General features: G+C 34.6%; 4 protein-coding genes across 13 annotated transcripts; all 4 read left to right on the top strand.

Moving 5' to 3' along the window:
- The first annotated feature begins 535 nt into the window (after window positions 1-535).
- On the top strand, window positions 536-1,548 carry LOC107261856 (LRR receptor-like serine/threonine-protein kinase EFR). Its single transcript, XM_025158706.2, has one exon. The coding sequence runs from the start codon at window positions 836-838 to the stop codon at window positions 1,523-1,525; it is 690 nt and encodes a 229-aa protein (XP_025014474.1). The 5' UTR covers window positions 536-835; the 3' UTR covers window positions 1,526-1,548.
- Window positions 1,000-4,247, top strand: LOC8262706 (putative receptor-like protein kinase At3g47110). 3 transcript variants are annotated; one of them, XM_025158705.2, is made up of 3 exons: window positions 1,000-1,137; window positions 2,082-3,486; window positions 3,683-4,247. In XM_025158705.2, the coding sequence occupies exons 2-3, from the start codon at window positions 2,130-2,132 to the stop codon at window positions 4,018-4,020; spliced, it is 1,695 nt and encodes a 564-aa protein (XP_025014473.1). In that variant the 5' UTR covers window positions 1,000-1,137; window positions 2,082-2,129; the 3' UTR covers window positions 4,021-4,247. The 3 variants fall into 3 exon arrangements, with proteins under 3 accessions (XP_025014473.1, XP_015579442.1, XP_048227338.1); XM_015723956.3 differs by lacking the exon at window positions 1,000-1,137 and having other exon boundaries at window positions 1,580-2,474; window positions 2,598-3,486; XM_048371381.1 differs by lacking the exon at window positions 1,000-1,137 and having other exon boundaries at window positions 1,582-3,486.
- A 2,669-nt stretch (window positions 4,248-6,916) lies between these two features.
- Window positions 6,917-10,666, top strand: LOC8262705 (probable LRR receptor-like serine/threonine-protein kinase At3g47570). Of its 2 annotated transcripts, XM_048370593.1 has the most exons (3): window positions 6,917-9,694; window positions 9,996-10,073; window positions 10,150-10,281. In XM_048370593.1, the coding sequence occupies exons 1-3, from the start codon at window positions 7,021-7,023 to the stop codon at window positions 10,152-10,154; spliced, it is 2,757 nt and encodes a 918-aa protein (XP_048226550.1). In that variant the 5' UTR covers window positions 6,917-7,020; the 3' UTR covers window positions 10,155-10,281. The 2 variants fall into 2 exon arrangements, with proteins under 2 accessions (XP_048226550.1, XP_015579423.3); XM_015723937.3 differs by having other exon boundaries at window positions 9,996-10,666.
- Window positions 10,667-11,885: 1,219 nt separating this feature from the next.
- On the top strand, window positions 11,886-17,095 carry LOC8262703 (probable LRR receptor-like serine/threonine-protein kinase At3g47570). 7 transcript variants are annotated; one of them, XM_015723954.3, is made up of 4 exons: window positions 11,886-14,001; window positions 14,116-14,219; window positions 14,654-16,459; window positions 16,562-17,095. In XM_015723954.3, the coding sequence occupies exons 1-4, from the start codon at window positions 13,829-13,831 to the stop codon at window positions 16,903-16,905; spliced, it is 2,427 nt and encodes an 808-aa protein (XP_015579440.1). In that variant the 5' UTR covers window positions 11,886-13,828; the 3' UTR covers window positions 16,906-17,095. The 7 variants fall into 7 exon arrangements, with proteins under 7 accessions (XP_015579440.1, XP_048227107.1, XP_048227105.1 ...); XM_048371148.1 differs by having other exon boundaries at window positions 11,887-12,314; window positions 12,884-14,219; XM_048371147.1 differs by having other exon boundaries at window positions 11,887-12,314; window positions 12,514-14,219.
- The last annotated feature ends 306 nt before the right edge of the window (window positions 17,096-17,401 follow it).

Raw genomic sequence — 17,401 nt, 5'->3', positions numbered from 1 at the left:
TTATTACTTTAGAAATTTTGATTTTTTAGGTTTTATTAAAACCTTATTACCACTATTAAGAGATGGCAGCATCCGACTCGGTGGATATGGCGAAGAGAGCTGTGATGAGAGGGATGTGGTGTTTGGAGGGATGTAGTCTATTAAGGCGTGACATGTTGATGATGACGATGATGTGCACTTGAAAGGTGCTGAGGTGGATATGGCGAAGAGAGCTGTGAGCAGCAGGAGGTTTAGAAGGAACTCAGTAGATGAGAGTCCCATTTTTTGTGGGTCTGTGTGAGTGGATTGGCTGAATATTGATGGGATTTTGAAGAGGAAGAAGAAGAAGAAGAAGAAGAAGAAGGGTAGATTTGGGGATTGTGATATGTGGAGGAAGAAAATGACTGGAGTACAGAGAGAGAGAGAGAGGAGACTTTGAGCAGACTTTTGAATTTTCTCTGTGAGTAGGGTACTGTAACGGTCCCGTGTTTTTGGTCTTATTTTGTTATTTATGTTTACACGGTTGGGCTGGCCATGGATATTATTGAGTGCGGTCCTCTATATTATTGACCAAAAACACGGGACCGTTACAGTACCCTACTCACAGAGAAAATTCAAAGGTCAATATATGCAGCAGCATGTTCAAATGTGAGCATGCCACAAGGTCAAGGTTCCACCTCATTTCTGCATTTTGTCTGGATGAGGTTCCACATCCAATTGATTCGAGACGAAATTATGTATCTGTGAATTTCATTCAGATGAGAAAAAACTAACAAGAGCAAACCTTCTCCTTCATTCTACTTGGATTTTGGAGCACTGAGCAGGACAGATTCATGGTTGGGATTCTGACGAAGCAATGGAAACTAACTGGCGGGCTCTTTACGTTTCTCTCTTATGCTGCTTTTTGTTCTGCTCCTTCAACCCAGCCTCTTGCTTGCTAAATGAGACTGATCGACTTGCTTTGATATCTTTCAGAGAATTAATTGTGCGAGACCCATTTGGCGTATTGAATTCTTGGAATAATTCTGCACACTTCTGTGATTGGTATGGCGTTACATGCAGTCGGAGGCATCCTGACAGGATCATAGCCTTGAACCTAACATCACAAGGCTTAGTAGGCTCACTCTCTCCTCATATAGGAAATCTTTCCTTCCTCAGGTACGTTGATTTCCGAAACAACAGCTTCCGTGGCCAAATCCCACATGAGATTGGTCGCCTGCGCCGACTACAATGTTTAACACTGAGCAACAACTCTTTTTGTGGGAATATACCCACAAATTTGTCATATTGTTCGAATCTTGTAATTCTTAATATTATCGACAACAAGCTTGTGGGAAGCATACCTGCGGAGCTTGGCTCCTTACGAAAGCTTGAAGCTTTAGGCTTGGCCAAAAATAACCTGACAGGAAGTATACCTCCTTCCATTGGGAATCTTTCATCTCTTTGGCAATTGTCTCTCGCAATAAATGCCTTGGAAGGGAAAATCCCAGAGCAAATCTCTAGACTTAGGAACTTAAATCTTTTGACAATTACCCAAATAATCTAATAGGTGAGATCCCTATTGGCCTCTTTAACATCTCCAGCGTTCAAATATTTGCAGCAAGTTTTAACCGACTGCATGGCACCATTCCCTCTGATATAGGCCTGACCTTCAACTCTCATTCAACAGGTTTACTGGAGCTATACCAAGTTCATTGTCAAATGCTTCTGCACTTGAACAATTAGCTCTTTATTCCAACGGTTTTTCTGGTTTATTCCCGAAAGACCTTGGACTGTTGCCTCATCTTCAATATGTAGACATTTCTGAGAATCAGCTGATAGATGACTTAAATTTCATTGATTCTCTAACAAATTGCTCCCGCTTAGAAGTCTTAGATTTGGCATCCAATATTTTCCAGGGGACCTTACCCAGTTCCATAGCGAATCTCTCCAGAGACTTGATGTATATTGCTCTGTCAGATAATCAGTTACACAATGCCATTCCCTTGGGTGTTGAAAACCTCCTCAATCTGAGATTCTTCTTGTTTGACCGCAATTATCTATCTGGTCCAATAGTTGTTGATTTCAAGAACTTCTCACGGTTGGAAATGCTGGATTTGCAGGGGAACAACTTCACAGGAACTATTCCAATTTCAATTAGTAATTTATCTATGCTGAGTAATCTCTACCTGGGGTTCAACAACCTATACGGGAGCATACCCTCAAGTCTTGGCAGTTGTCATAACTTGATCGAGTTGGACCTCTCTTATAATAGACTCACTGGTTCAATACCTGGACAGGTTATTGGCCTTTCCTCCCTTTCAATTCTTCTCAACTTAGGTTTTAATGGTCTTACTGGTCCTATTCCATCAGAAGTTGGTTCACTGCAAAAGCTAGCAGAACTGGATTTATCTAACAATAGATTATCTGGCATGATTCCAGACACTATTGGCAAGTGCTTGAGTTTGGAACAGCTTCACCTAGAGGGGAATTCATTTTCTGGAGAGATACCTCAGGTATTAACTGCTTTACAGGGCTTACAATTTTTGGATCTTTCACGTAACAATTTTATAGGGCGAATCCCAAATTCATTAGCTGCGCTTGATGGGCTGAAGCATTTGAATCTCTCCTTTAATCAGCTTCGAGGAGAAGTTCCAGAACGTGGAATCTTTCTAAATGCAAGTGCTGTTTCTTTGCTGGGAAATAATAGTTTCTGCGGAGGTATTACTGAATTGAAGCTTCCTTCTTGCCCCTTCACAAACTCCAAGAAGAAGAACCTTACGCTTGCACTCAAAGTAATAATCCCAGTGGTTGTTTTTGCAATATTTTTGGCTGGTTTTGTGTTTTTCTCTATTTTCTGGCATCAGAAAAGAATGTCGAGAAAGAAGAATATTTCCACGCCATCGTTTGAGCACAAATTTCTGAGAATATCTTATACTGAATTATTCAAAGCCACGGATGGATTCTCCAAAGCCAACATAATTGGTGTTGGTAGTTATGGCTCTGTGTATAGAGGTACTCTTGAGCAAGAAGGGATTGAAGTAGCAGTGAAAGTATTAAACATGCAACAAAGAGGAGCTTCAAGTAGTTTCATGTCAGAATGTCAAGCTCTCAGAAGCATTAGGCATCGAAACCTGCTAAAGCTTCTTAGTGTATGCTCCAGCATCGACTATGAAGAAAATGATTTCAAAGCTCTCATATACGAATTCATGGTCAATGGGAGCTTGGAGAAATGGTTGCATGCAGGGGAAGGAACAGAACAAAGAGAGTTGGGAAACCCGAAACTAATGCAGAGACTGAATATTGCCATTGATATTGCTTCGGCAATTGAGTATCTTCATAATGGTAGCTCATCAGCAATTATTCATGGTGATCTAAAGCCCAGTAATGTTCTTTTGGATGATGAGATGACTGCTCATATTGGGGATTTTGGACTGGCTAAGGTCATCTCTTCAATGTCCATTGAGACTCAACCACATGGAAGTAGTTCCATAGCAATTAGAGGATCTGTTGGCTATGTTGCTCCAGGTACATATTATTCCTTTTAATTTGCTTTATGGAAAAAATAAACCATTCTCCTTCGCACTAAGTACGATAAGTACAGTTGTTGTCAAAAAAAAAATGATGAACTAATTTATATTCAAAGCCATGGTATATAAATAAATTACATTCATCTTTTTTGACAATTTGTTATGCTAGTTAATAGAGTTTATCTATTTAACAGAATATGGCATGAGTGACTCAGTTTCAATAGAAGGAGATGTATACAGCTATGGGATTTTGTTACTAGAGATGTTTACAGGAAAGAAACCAACTGATGAGTCTTTTAAAGATGATCTAAACCTTCATACTTTTATTGAGAGATCTTTGCATGACAAAGTGATGGACATTGTGGATGTCAGAATTGTCTCTGAAGATGATGCAGGGAGATTTTCTAAGGACAGCATCATTTATGCTCTAAGAATTGGAGTTGCATGTTCAATTGAACAACCAGGAGATAGAATGAAGATGAGAGATGTGATAAAGGAATTGCAAAAATGTCAAAGGCTCTTATTAAATTGAAAGGCAAAGGAAGGCCTATTAGATTGGAGGTCCAAGCAACTCTGACTTTTAGTGGCTCAGTTTTGGATATATCTAAACTCCAGAAATTATTAAAGAGACCCAGTCTACCACAATATCCACTGAATCAATTACACGATGATATGTGGATTTTTTTAAACTCAATAAATAAAAGCCATCTGCTTGTAATGTGTATCTCAAATTAATAATATCTGGCTTCTTACTTTGTATATATGGCTTTTAATTGTCTTTCAGAATCCCAATTGCTATGTAAGTATTTTTCCATGCTGCTATGAAAATTTCCAAAGAAATTTTTAGTGTTAAAACAAGACTTAATAAAAAAATAAAAAAATTATAAATAATGAGAAATTAAGAATATTTAGGTTTTTTTATGTCTAAAATAAATTAAATTATTATTTTAACATGTAAAATCTATAAAAAAAAAATCATAATATATATGAATTAAACACTTAATTGAAAAAAGTAATAATACAAAAACTAAAATAAAAAAAGCTAAAAAACTAAAATTATTATTATTATTATTCCATTTTTTAGCAAGACAAGAGTCAATTGATGAATACAGTAATAGTATATTGATACTTTACAAAACAAAACAAACATCTAAAATATAATAAAATTTTAGCGCGATTATATATTTAAAATTTAAATTTAAATTTTTAATTAAATTAAATCAGATGATTACTATTTTATTTATATATTTTTTTCCTGGGTAAGAGGAAGTTTCCAGTTAATAAATGCATATATGGTTTATTGTATTTGACTCCGTCTGCTGACTGTTTGTTGCTGCCTTTGCCAAACTGGACTCTGAAAATTCAAAGTCAATCGTCAACGACTAGCTTCGGATTTCATTTAATTAATCAACAATCTTTCCAGCTAATTACGTTCAATTCTTTGCACTGTCTAGTTTTGGGAAACGTTCAACTCAAAACCAAAATCAGTGTACTTCCTAATAATTTCACTACAATATAAATATTTTAATAATTCATTATTTATTAAAAATAATAAATTTAGCTCTATTTAAAAAAATATATTTTTCTTAAAATATTACTATTGATTCTTAATTAGTTTAAATCTTATTCTTTAAATTTTATAAATAAAAATAGCTAGCAACGTGTTGAGCCCTTTATAATTTTATAGTTACAAAATTAATTAATATTTTACGAAAAAAGACAATATTTTTCATATTTTTTATAAATTATACTAATTTTTCATAAGTATTACTAGTTGCGAAAAAATGAATGATATTATGAAAAAATGATTACTATTATGAAATTTAATGATTTATAAAAACATTGACAAACTTACGAAAAATATTAAATTTTTTGTAATAGTAATTTTCGTAATCGCGAAATTTATTGCTAAATTACGAAAAGTCATATTTTTTTTATAAATTATACTAATTTTTCATAAGTGTTACTAGTTGCGAAAAAATGAATAATATTATGAAAAATAATACTTTTTGTGAAATTTAATAATTTATGAAAAATAAGAAAAATAATAAATTTTCTGTAATTACAAAATATATTGCTAAATTACAAAAAATGACAATTATCTTCGTATCTTTTCGCAAATTATATTAATTCTCATAAGTGAAACTAGTTGCAAGAAAAATGAATGATATTATAAAAAAATGATAACTTTTGTGAAATTTAATGATTTATGAAAATTGATAAATTTATAAAAAATATTAAATTTTTTTTATAATTGCTGAATTGCAAAAAAATGACAATAATCTTCCCTTTTTTTTTTTTACAAATTAAATTATTCTTTCTATATTTTTAAGGGTGTATGAATTTTTAAAATTATCTTATATTGCTTTAACAAAGTTCATTTTAATTGATAACCTATAATTACAAATTACTAATTTTTTTATAAAATTATATAAATAATTATTATTTTATTGGTGCATAAATAAAGTGTGATTACTTTATTTTAAAATAAAATAACTATAAAATTTACTTTTTTAAAAAATTGGCTATTGCTTCCATCTTTGGAAAGCTTCTTCATGCTTTATTTCTAACCCAATTGATACGCAAGACACTTAATAGACTTGAAATTCTATTTTTTTAGTAAGAATGCGCTTACGATCTTATTAACGATGTAAATATATTGATAGAGATATTAATTTGTCTCGTACCTCTAGATATATATATATATATATATATATATATATATATATATTTATTTATAAAATATAAATAAATAAATGTAACTTTTAAAATTTTCATTTTTTTTAAAGATAAAAGAATAATGGTTATTAGATTATTTAATAATTTAAAGAAGAACCACTGAAACTGCACGAAATCCTTACAGGGATTTATGCACAAAGAATGAAAAAACCTTTATAGATTGTATCCTTTTGAATAGTTTTTTAATAGTCTAATTAAATTAGACTCACATATACGTATTTTCTATTTTTTTCTTTTATTTTTTATTTTATTTGTGCAAAAATGATTTTAATTGCTCTAAGACTCTCTAGTTTATGGTCATTTCTTTATGGTGCCAGCTGTTGCTTCATTGAATTTGCTTCGTTAATAGCCTCACGATTCGACTTTGATCATTATGGATGATTCAATATCGAATAATGGTAATAATATCAACAAAACAACATTCTCTTGTTCCAATTATAAGGACTAAGTGGAGCGAAAAAAGTTTTCATGAGATGGAAAATAAAAACTATTAAATATTTTTTAAATATAAATTTTTAATTATACTTAATAATAATTAAAATATTAAATAAATATATTTAAAAAATTAATAAAATATATTATTAATATAAAAATATATATAATAAATATAGTAGGTATTACCTCACCCGATTTGTCTTTGTTTTTAGTCCATATCCGCCTGGTCCTTGACGGGGCGGGAACGAGGAAGAGCAAATCCGCCCATTGCCATTCCTATATATTGATTCATTTACAATAGGTTCAGAAATAGCTGCCACTTGCACTAAGTGGCTAAACTCACCATTAGCCAAAAGATATGGCAATTAAGTGGCGATCACTGCACGTCTCTCTCTACTGGTGCTTGTTGTGCTCGTTCAATTTCACCACTTGCTTGAGAAATGAGACCGACAGACTTGCTTTAATATCCTTTAAAGATGCCATACAACAAGACCCTTTTCAAGTCTTAAGCTCTTGGAACGATTCCATGCATTTCTGTCATTGGCGTGGTGTTATATGTAGTCGCCGACATCCTGACAGGGTGGTAGCCTTGAACCTGAAGTCTCAGGGCTTGGTAGGAACAATGTCACCGCATATTGGAAATCTCTCCTTCCTCAAGAATATTGATTTTCGAAATAATAGCTTTCATGGTCAAATTCCACAAGAGATTGGTCGTCTGCGCCGCCTGAAATATATTATTCTGAGCAACAATTCATTCCAAGGTAACATACCCACCAACTTATCTTATTGTTTGGACCTTATGGAGCTTAATCTGATTGACAACAAGCTGGTGGGTAACATACCTGTGGAGCTTGGATCTTTACCAAAGCTTGGAGCTCTAGGCTTGGGCAAAAATAACCTCACAGGAACTATAACTCCTTCGATTATGAATCTTTCATCTCTTTGGCAAATCTCCCTGATGTCAAATAGCCTGCAAGGACAGATTCCAGAGGAAATTTCTCAACTTAAGAACTTGGAATATTTGATGTTTCAAGAAAATAATCTTAGTGGCGAGATTCCTCGTGGACTCTTCAACATCTCTAGCATTCAGTATTTCTCAATGGGTTTTAACCAACTGCATGGCAGCATTCCCTCTAATATAGGCCTCACTCTTCCCAAGCTATGGTACCTTTCAGTAAACTTCAACAAATTAACGGGACCTATACCGATTTCATTATCAAATGCTTCTGGCCTTACCGAAATGGGTTTCTCTATGAACGCTTTTTCTGGGTTATTTCCCAAAGACCTTGGAATGTTGAAGCGTCTTTTGTATTTAGATTGCTCTTCTAATCAACTACAAGACGACTTAAGTTTCATTGAGTCTCTAACTAATTGTTCTAGTTTGACAGCTCTAGACTTGCAATCCAATCTTTTCCAAGGGAACGTGCCCAATTCCATTGCCAACCTCTCGAAAGACTTGATGGCTATAGCCTTGTCAGATAATCAGTTAAAAAATACCATTCCCCAGGGTATTGAAAATCTCCTTAATCTAAGATTCTTCCAGTTTGCTAGCAATAATCTCACTGGCCCCATACTTATTGATTTCAAGAAATTTCCAAAGCTGCAACTGTTGGATTTGCATAGCAACAAATTCACTGGGAGTGTTCCATCTTCAATTGGAGGTTTGTCTATGCTGACTGCTCTGTACATGGGGGGCAACAATTTACAGGGAAGTATACCTCCAAGTCTTGGTGATTGTCAAAATTTGATTGAATTGGATCTCTCTCTAAATAATCTCAGTGGTTCAATACCCAAACAAGTTATTGGCCTTTCCTCCCTTTCAATTTCCCTTCTTTTAGCTTCTAATGCGCTTACAGGTCCTATCCCATCAGAAGTTGGTTTGCTGCAAAATTTGATACGGTTGGATTTATCTGATAATGGATTATCTGGAGTGATTCCCAACAGCATTTCCAGGTGTATGAGTTTAGAAAAGCTACATTTAGAGGGAAATTCATTTGAAGGAGAAATCCCTCAAATTTTAGGTGCATTACAAGGTTTGCAGGAGCTGGATATTTCACGCAATAATTTTTCAGGTCCAATTCCAGATTCCTTAACAGAATTACATTGGCTGAACTATTTGAATCTATCTTTCAATCAGCTTCAAGGGAAGGTTCCAGAAAATGGCATATTCTTAAATGCAAGTGCTGTTTCATTGGTGGGGAACAGTGGTCTCTGTGGAGGTATCACTGAAATGAAGCATCCTTCTTGCCTCTTCCCAAACTCCAAGAAGAAGAAAGTCTCCTTAAAAGTGAAAGTAGTAATTGCAGTGGTCATTGCTACAACATTTTCGGCTCTCTTGGTGTGTTTTTCAGTTTACTTGCTTCGGAAAAGAAAGTCGAGAAAGAACATTTCTGTGCCATTTCCTGAGCACCAGTTTATGAGAATTTCCTATGCAGAACTCTTCAAAGCGACGAATGCATTCTCTATGGCCAATATTATTGGTCTTGGTAGTTATGGCTCTGTCTATAAAGCTTTTCTTGAGCAAGTAGAGATGACGGTGGCTGTGAAAGTTCTAAACTTGCAACAAAGAGGAGCGTCAAAAAGTTTCCTGTCAGAATGCCGAGCTCTTGGAAGCATTAGGCACAGAAACCTCTTGAAGCTACTAAGTGTCTGCTCTAGCATTGACTTTGAAGGAAATGATTTCAGAGCTCTAATATATGAATTTATGCCTAATGGAAGCCTGGAGAGATGGTTGCATGCTCATAGTGCGGGAGATGATGGACGAGAAACAGAATCTAGAAATCTGACACCACTAGAAAGGCTCAACATAGCTATTGATATTGCCACCGCAATTGAATATCTTCATAGTGGTAGCCTATCAACAATTATACATGGTGATCTAAAGCCAAGTAATGTTCTTTTGGACGAAGAGATGACAGCCAACATTGGAGATTTTGGCTTGGCTAGGATTGTGTCTTCAGTTTCTGGTGAGATTCAACAATGTCGGAGTACTTCTGGAGTAATGAAGGGATCCATTGGCTATGTCGCTCCAGGTACATTTTCTTTCTAAAGAAGAAAAAAGAATCTTTTATTCGTCTATTTACATTTTTTAAAACCTGAATTCCGTCCATTGACATTTTCTTTTTTCATTATTATTGGAACAATGTGTTTGTTGTTAGTTGCTCTGCTCATTCTGCTACCTATTTTTCCTTTTCATGACATGATATTGTGAATTGTTTGCTTTTCCTCTGGCAAGCTTGTGTCTTTCAGGAACCCAATTCACAGTTAAAGCATTTAAACTTGTTTCGAATTGTACAATTTCTTATGCTATTTACTTATGCATCAATTTTGCAGAATATGGTATAGGCGACATAGCTTCTATCGAGGGAGACGTCTACAGCTATGGGATTCTGCTATTAGAGATGTTTACAGGAAAGAAACCAACTGATGAGTCTTTCAAAGATGATCTAAACCTTCATACTTTTGTTGAGACATCTTTTCCTCACAGGGTAATGGAGATCGTGGACCCAAGAATTCTTTCAGGAGATGAAGGGGTGAGCTTCAAGGGCTACATCATCTCTGTACTGAGAATTGGAGTAGCATGCTCCATGGAACAACAAAGACAAAGAATGGAGATGAGAGGTGCAATAAGTGAATTGCAGAAGATTAAAGATTCTTATCAGAAGGAAAGACTGAAGAAACGGACAAGGAATGCTTATCAGATTGGAGTCCAAGCAGCTCCCACAATCCAAACTAATTCTAAGTATCAAATAGCAATGTTATCAAACTAAGTACGGTTGTTATGGTGTTCCAGTCAGGTACAGTGTGAAACAGCAATTTCAGAAGAACACAAATCAGCAGCTGCTATGTGAAAGTAAGCAACAAATTAGACCAAAATCATTAGTGGCCATTTACCAATAATTTATTCACTGGAAAACAAAAAAAATTAAAATAAAATAAGGATTTGAAGTACATCTACTATTTTCTCAGAATACAATATTTGAATATATTTCAATTTTGTGAAAGACAAGAAAAGCATTTGATTTGAAGGTCAATTAAGGTCAAATTCTGAAGTTAGATTTTGTCGATTTTCAATTGGCAAAGTTACTGAGCAGTAATTTTGGTATGGTAGTTTTTGAGGGATCAGTCTCCATTTGGACTAAATACATGTCTAGGCACAGTGATAGGCTACTGGGTTAACTAGGCCTAGACCTGGACCAGATTGGATATCATTGCCCCAAAAAGAATAAATCCGGTCCAAAAGAACTACAGATCACGTGATTTACACGTGCTGCAGAGGTACATATCCAATCATAGAAAATTAAAAAAAAAAAAACGAAAATATAAGACCTTTTAAACTATTATATTTTATAAAGAGTACATAAAAAATGTTTGTGAGTCAAACTCTGATCTGTAATATTTTTTAATTATTAATTTCATCTTAATTTCTTTTCTTACATTTCTAGTTGAACACACTATTCCACCATGCAGAATTTACCTGGTCCAATCATTTTCATGAAAATAAGATATCAGTCAACTCCAAGGGTTATTCTCTTTATCCACATGTTTTAGCAAAACAATTAATAATTCTAGGAACATTTAGAAGTGAATACTGATCATGTATATGTAAAACCCATATTTAAGAGTGATGTCTATCCACTTCATCTCTCCGTTTATATGCACTAATCATATTCTTAATAATAAAATATATACTAAAATTACATTCTTTATTCCTCTCACGAAATTGATTTATTATAAAATACGAGATAATTGTTTTAGATAAAATATATAAGATAATATTCTACTCTAGAACTATCATGTATGTCAGCTAAAAATGTATAATTTTGATATGTAACCGAGACGGAAAGAGCATTTGTTTTTTAAATTAAGAATCTTTTAAAATTAAGAAGTTTTAAGTTTAAGTGATTTCTTTTATACTACGTGAGTCTTTACTTTTATAGCGAGCATAAAAAAACGTCTACCTATGCGTTCTCTCACATGAATAAAAATAAATGTATTGAAAAAAATAAAAAATAAAAACATTTTGAGGAGGATATTGAGATTTATTTTTATATCTCATTTTATTTGATTTTACATATAATAATTATTTTTAAGAGAATTGCTATTACTGATAACAAGTTGGACAGGGATGGGTACTTAAACCATGAAAAAGAAACACAATAAAACAGAGAAAAATTAATTAAGTAAATAACACGGATTTGTTAATTTTATGCAAGAAGGAACCCGCATCCATTTCCTAGAAACTACGATTCCTTGCTCTCTCTAGAGAGAGGGAGTAAGGTTCATTTGAGCCTCCATTTTCTGGCCTAATCACCTATAAATACCTGAACTTTGAGAGTCTTTTCTGAATTGTCCAGTTCTGTCAAAAATTGCACAATAATCACCGTTCTTTCATTTTGTTTTCTATTTTGGAATTCTGACGATGTTTAGTGATAAATCCGGCTAGTGTTTGCATATATGGCACCAGAGCTATTCGAAATGACACCGCTTTGAGTAAGACCAGGAGCTTCAGATGGTGGAGTAGAGATAATAGGAGGAGGAACAAATGAAGCAGGCGAAAATGTAGGAGGCGATAGCAGAGAGACTCAATGATGGTCGAAGAAGGAGCAGTCACTGGTGAAGCCACCAGCGATGGAAGTCCGAAAATCACAGGTAGTTCCTTTTTATGATTTTTCTCTTCCCTTCATTTTATTTCTCTTTCTCTGCCGTACTTAGCAGCAAGACATCCTCTTCCAAATGAAAGAAACGAAAATAGAGCCATTCAGTCCAATACCCAATCCAATCCTACTTACCACAAGAACTATCCTCAACACAATCCTTGAATCCCTCACATTTTCTACTTTCCGTGCAGTGAAACTCTATCGGATTGCCACTGATACTAGCTGATTGACATGCCAAAGACCTCATTGTTTAACTCCAATTCTCAAGCACAAATCTTCATCTTGATCTTTCCTCACCTTATTCAAATAATTCAACACGTTCTCTGTCATTGAAATCGACAATGCAATTATCTCACTCGCTGGTGTTGCTGCTGCACCGACTAGAAATCAACAAATAAATTTTAAAAACAGTAACCTAAATCGGTAAAATAAAATTGAATTTACTAAGAGAGGAAACCGATGACCAAACGGAGAGGAGCGATGCACGGTTAAGATTTAAACTGTAGAATCAGTGAGAAACAGAATTTAGAGGTGAAAATGATGATGTATTGTGTCGATTAGGCAAGCGAAGAAGAGGAGTTATGATGGTTGCAGAGAGCGCCATCGTTTAGAAAGGAAAGCAAGGTAGAATCAATGACTTTCTCCCAAATATTTTCTTGCTTTTCTGTCGCTTGTTTATGTGTTCAAGGAAAAGTTTTGATTTTTACTCAAAAACTCACCGTTTTTATCAATTCTCCATGTAAATAATTCATTTTGCTGACATGGCTTTCTTTTTCTGTCTTAAGTTGCTCAGGTACCACGTATGTGTACTGTAACTGAATTTTTCTTTTAAATTTGTCGGGATCCCATGATAGAAAAAATTATGTAAGAATAGTAATTGTTGTGATAAATCTAAAAGAATTGGATAATTTAGAAAAAAACTCAAAATATAAGGACTTTTAGGTAATTAGGCTCATTTTTGGTCATTAAAGTCCATTCATCTTTTTGGCACTTCAATATTGGACAAAACTTCTGATTCTAGATTTGTAATTTTGACGTTGTTGAGTGTGTAAAAAGTCACTCTTTTTAAAGGATTGAAAAATTCAATAATCAGCTAAGCAATATGATAAATTGGCTGAAAGCGGTAAAAAAAAGGGGTCAAAATTGAACCTTGTCCTCTGTATATGTTTCTCCCGCAACTTCGTCTTCTTTTCTGTGTCTGCGATTCAGACTTCCATTGCTTTGCTTTTCACTTCAAACTTAAACAGGTGAACAAAGAAATACTGCTAGTGTAAGTATGGTTTCAATTTGCTCAAAATTGGGGTTTGATAGTTGTAATTAACAGTTTTATCATATCTTTTTTGGACCTATTTGGTATATTATTTTGCAATTATTTTTATGAAATCTGAATAATTGTTTTCTAGGATTATACATGTAAGATTATTCATAATCAGTTCGTTGACTGTATAACTTTCTTAATTTGTCTGTGGTGCTCTCTTTACATTTCTCTCTTACGAGGAGGGAGCAATGGAAACTAAGTGGTGGCTCTTGTTCTGGTTCTTATTCTGGTCCTTCAACCCAGCCTGTTGCTCGCAAAATGAGACTGATCGACTTGCTTTGATATCTTTCAAAGAATCAATCCTACGAGATCCATTTGGCGTCTTGAATTCCTGGAATGATTCTGTGCACTTCTGTGATTGGTATGGCGTTACATGTAGTCGAGAGCATCCTGACAGGGTCATAGCCTTAAACCTAAGATCACAAGCCTTGGTAGGCTCACTCTCTTCTCATATAGGAAATCTATCCCTTCTCAGGTACATCAATTTCAGAAACAATAGCCTCCATCACCATATTCCACAAGAAATTGGTCATTTGCGCCACTTACGATGTATTATTTTGAGCAGCAATTCACTACAAGGTAGCGTACCCACCCAACCTATCCCGTTGTTCATATTTCAAATATCTTAATCTCATTGATAACAAGCTTCTGGGAGACATACCTGCTGAGCTTGGCTCTTTAACAAATCTTGGAGCTCTAGGCTTGGCCTGAAATAAATATTCTCACAGGAAAAGTTCCATCTTCCTTTCATTGTCTCTAATCTCTCTGGCAAACATCTCTAGCAAGAAACAACTTGCAATGAATTATTCCAGAGGAGATTTCTCAACTGGACAACTTAGAATATTTTAGTGAAAATTTTCTAATTGGCCTCTTCAACATCTCCAGTGTTATTGAATGAAATGGAATTTAACCGCCAGCAGGGTAGCATCTCTCCCATATGTCATGATTATTATGGATTAGCATCTCACACTTCCTGAATTAACCTTACTTGTATTTCATTAACAACTTTTCAGGTCCTATCCCAATCTCATTGTCGAACGCTTCCAAGCTTGAAGAAATAGCTTCTTCCAACAACCATCTTACGGGATTGATTCCAAGAGATCTTGGAAAGCTACTACATCTTCGAGTTGTAGAATTTCACTTTAATCAGCTTGAAGATGACTTGAGTTTCATTGATTCTCTAACGAATTGCTCCATGTTAAGCATTATTGGTTTACGTTCTAATTTTCTCAGGGGGTCTATTCCTATGTCCATAGCCAATCTGTCAAAACAAATGCAGGTTATGGATCTGGCACAAAATGAATTGCATGGTACAATTCCCATGGCTGTTGAAAACCTTTCTAATTTGCGACATTTTCTATTGGAAATGAATCACCTCACGGGTCCTATTCTTATTAATTTTGACAAATTTCAAAGGTTAGAAGTTTTGTCTTTGTTCCAGAACAAAATCGCAGGAACTATACCATCTTCACTTGGTAATTTATCTATGTTGAGTTCACTCTACATGCACTTCAACAATCTAAATGGAAGCATACCTCCAAGTCTTGGCAGTTGCAAGAACTTGATTGAGTTAGATCTCTCTCATAATAGTCTCACTGGTTCAATACCCAAACAGGTTATTGGCCTTTCCTCACTTTCAGTTTCCCTCAGTTTAGCTGGTAATGCACTCTCTGGTCATATTCCATCAGAAGTTGGTTTGCTGCATAATCTAGCAAAATTGGATTTATCTAATAATAGATTATCTGGTATGATTCCAAACTCTATTTGCAAGTGTTCAAGTTTAGAACAACTGTACCTTCAAGGTAATTCATTTGAAGGACAGATACCTCAAGATTTAAATGCTTTACAAGGTTTACAACAGCTGGATATTTCGCAAAACAATTTTTCAGGGCTGATCCCAGAATCATTAGCTGATCTTAACCGCTTGTATTACTTGAATTTGTCTTTTAATCAGCTTCATGGGGAGGTTCCAGAACATGGAGTCTTTCTAAGTGGAAGTGCTGTTTCATTGTCAAGAAATAATGGTCTCTGTGGAGGCATTGCAGAAATGAAGATTCACTCCTGCCTCTCACCAAACTTCAATAAAAATAACATCTCCTTGGCAATGAAAGTCACGATTCCACTGGTGGCTGTGGTAGTATTTGTGGTTTTTTTCTTAACTTGTTGGTATAAGAAAAGAAATATGAAGAACATTTTTGTCCCATCAGTTGATCGCCAATATCGAAGAATATCCTATGAGCAACTCCTTGAATCCACTAATGGATTCTCTAAGGCCAACATAATTGGTATTGGTGGTTTTGGCTCTGTTTATAAAGGAACTCTTCAGCAAGTAGGGATGGAAGTTGCAATAAAAGTATTAAACATGGAACGGAGAGGAGCTTATAAAAGTTTCATTGCAGAATGCCAAACTCTTGGAAGCATTAGGCACCGCAATATCCTGAAGCTAGTGAGTATCTGCTCAATAGAATCTGAAGGCAAGTATTTCAAAGCTCTTATATATGAATTCATGGCCAATGGAAGCTTGGAGAGATGGTTGCATACTAGTGGCAGAGAGAAGGATAGAAAACAAAGAGAATCAGGAAATCTGAACCTCCGACAAAGACTTAAAATTGCTGTTGATATTGCTCATGCAATTGACTATCTTCATAATGGCAGCCCATCAACAATTATACATGGAGATCTAAAGCCTAGTAATATTCTTTTGGATGAGGAGATGACTGCTCATGTTGGGGATTTTGGTCTTGCCGTGATTGGCTCTTCAATTCCCATTGAGACTCAACCACATGGAGTTAGAGGTACTGTTGGCTATATTGCTCCAGGTACGTATTTTCTTATGCTGTAATTGATTTATTCATTGCCATGGGAGGTAAACAAAACGAATAATGGCCAGCTGTTTTGACAATATGTTATGCTATTGGCAGAGTATGGCACGAGTGGCTCAGTTTCAAGAGAGGGAGATGTATATAGCTATGGGGTTTTGTTACTAGAGATGTTGACAGGAAAGAAACCAACTGATGAGTCTTTTAAAGACGATCTGGACCTTCATACTTATGTTAAAAGATCTTTTCATAACAGAGTGATGAATATTGTGGATGCCAGGATTCTAGCCGAGGACTGCATTATACCTGCTCTAAGAAAGGACTGGATTATATCTGCTCTAGAAATTGGAGTTGTATGTTCAATGAAGCATCCGAGAGATAGAATGGAGATAAGAGATGTGATAAAAATATTCCCAAACGTCAATGTATTAACAGTTCCAGTATAATACACATCAAGCATACACCTTTTTCTCTGTAAAAGTAAGTAACAGATAAGGCCAATTTACGTATCATACCTTAAAAACTGAGTTTAAATTGGTAGAACGTCATCTACTTAACTGTTACCATATACAGTCGATTAATATTTGATATTATTCAAATTTTTTAATAAATACTTTATTTAAGTTGTTCGAGTGAGGATTTGTTTCAATTATTTTGTATTTAAAATCTATCGAGTTTATTGCGTGATTTTAATTATTATTTTAATTATAATTAATAATATGTAATGAGTTTATAGATTTAATTTAATAAATTTATTAATATTTTATAATTATTTAACATATTTTAAAAAATAATGATTAAATTAAGATGAATAATCAAATATAACAGTTATGAAAAGTTTAATAGAATGTGATTTGTATTATTGGAAGCTATCGTAGTATTATCAAAAAATACAGGCAGCAATGGGCTGTTGGGTTTAGCAACGCTAACTCGGCCGAGGCA

Source organism: Ricinus communis, chromosome 2 (genome assembly GCF_019578655.1).
Source record: "Ricinus communis isolate WT05 ecotype wild-type chromosome 2, ASM1957865v1, whole genome shotgun sequence".
Lineage (NCBI taxonomy): Eukaryota > Viridiplantae > Streptophyta > Magnoliopsida > Malpighiales > Euphorbiaceae > Ricinus > Ricinus communis.
The sequence above is the reverse complement of the archived record's forward strand: the minus strand, read 5'-3'. Positions and strand labels throughout refer to the sequence as shown.

Excerpts from the sequence above, each read along its gene's own strand:
- LOC107261856 (XM_025158706.2), top strand. The coding sequence starts at position 836 with ATGGAAACTAACTGGCGGGCTCTTTACGTTTCTCTCTTATGCTGCTTT.
- LOC8262706 (XM_048371381.1), top strand. The coding sequence starts at position 1,920 with ATGTATATTGCTCTGTCAGATAATCAGTTACACAATGCCATTCCCTTG. Across the intron at positions 3,487-3,682 it reads TGTTGGCTATGTTGCTCCAG|AATATGGCATGAGTGACTCA; the intron begins GTACATATTATT and ends TCTATTTAACAG.
- LOC8262705 (XM_015723937.3), top strand. The coding sequence starts at position 7,021 with ATGGCAATTAAGTGGCGATCACTGCACGTCTCTCTCTACTGGTGCTTG. Across the intron at positions 9,695-9,995 it reads CATTGGCTATGTCGCTCCAG|AATATGGTATAGGCGACATA; the intron begins GTACATTTTCTT and ends TCAATTTTGCAG.
- LOC8262703 (XM_048371148.1), top strand. The coding sequence starts at position 13,829 with ATGGAAACTAAGTGGTGGCTCTTGTTCTGGTTCTTATTCTGGTCCTTC. Across the intron at positions 14,220-14,653 it reads GAGCAGCAATTCACTACAAG|GTCCTATCCCAATCTCATTG; the intron begins GTAGCGTACCCA and ends ACAACTTTTCAG. Across the intron at positions 16,460-16,561 it reads TGTTGGCTATATTGCTCCAG|AGTATGGCACGAGTGGCTCA; the intron begins GTACGTATTTTC and ends TGCTATTGGCAG.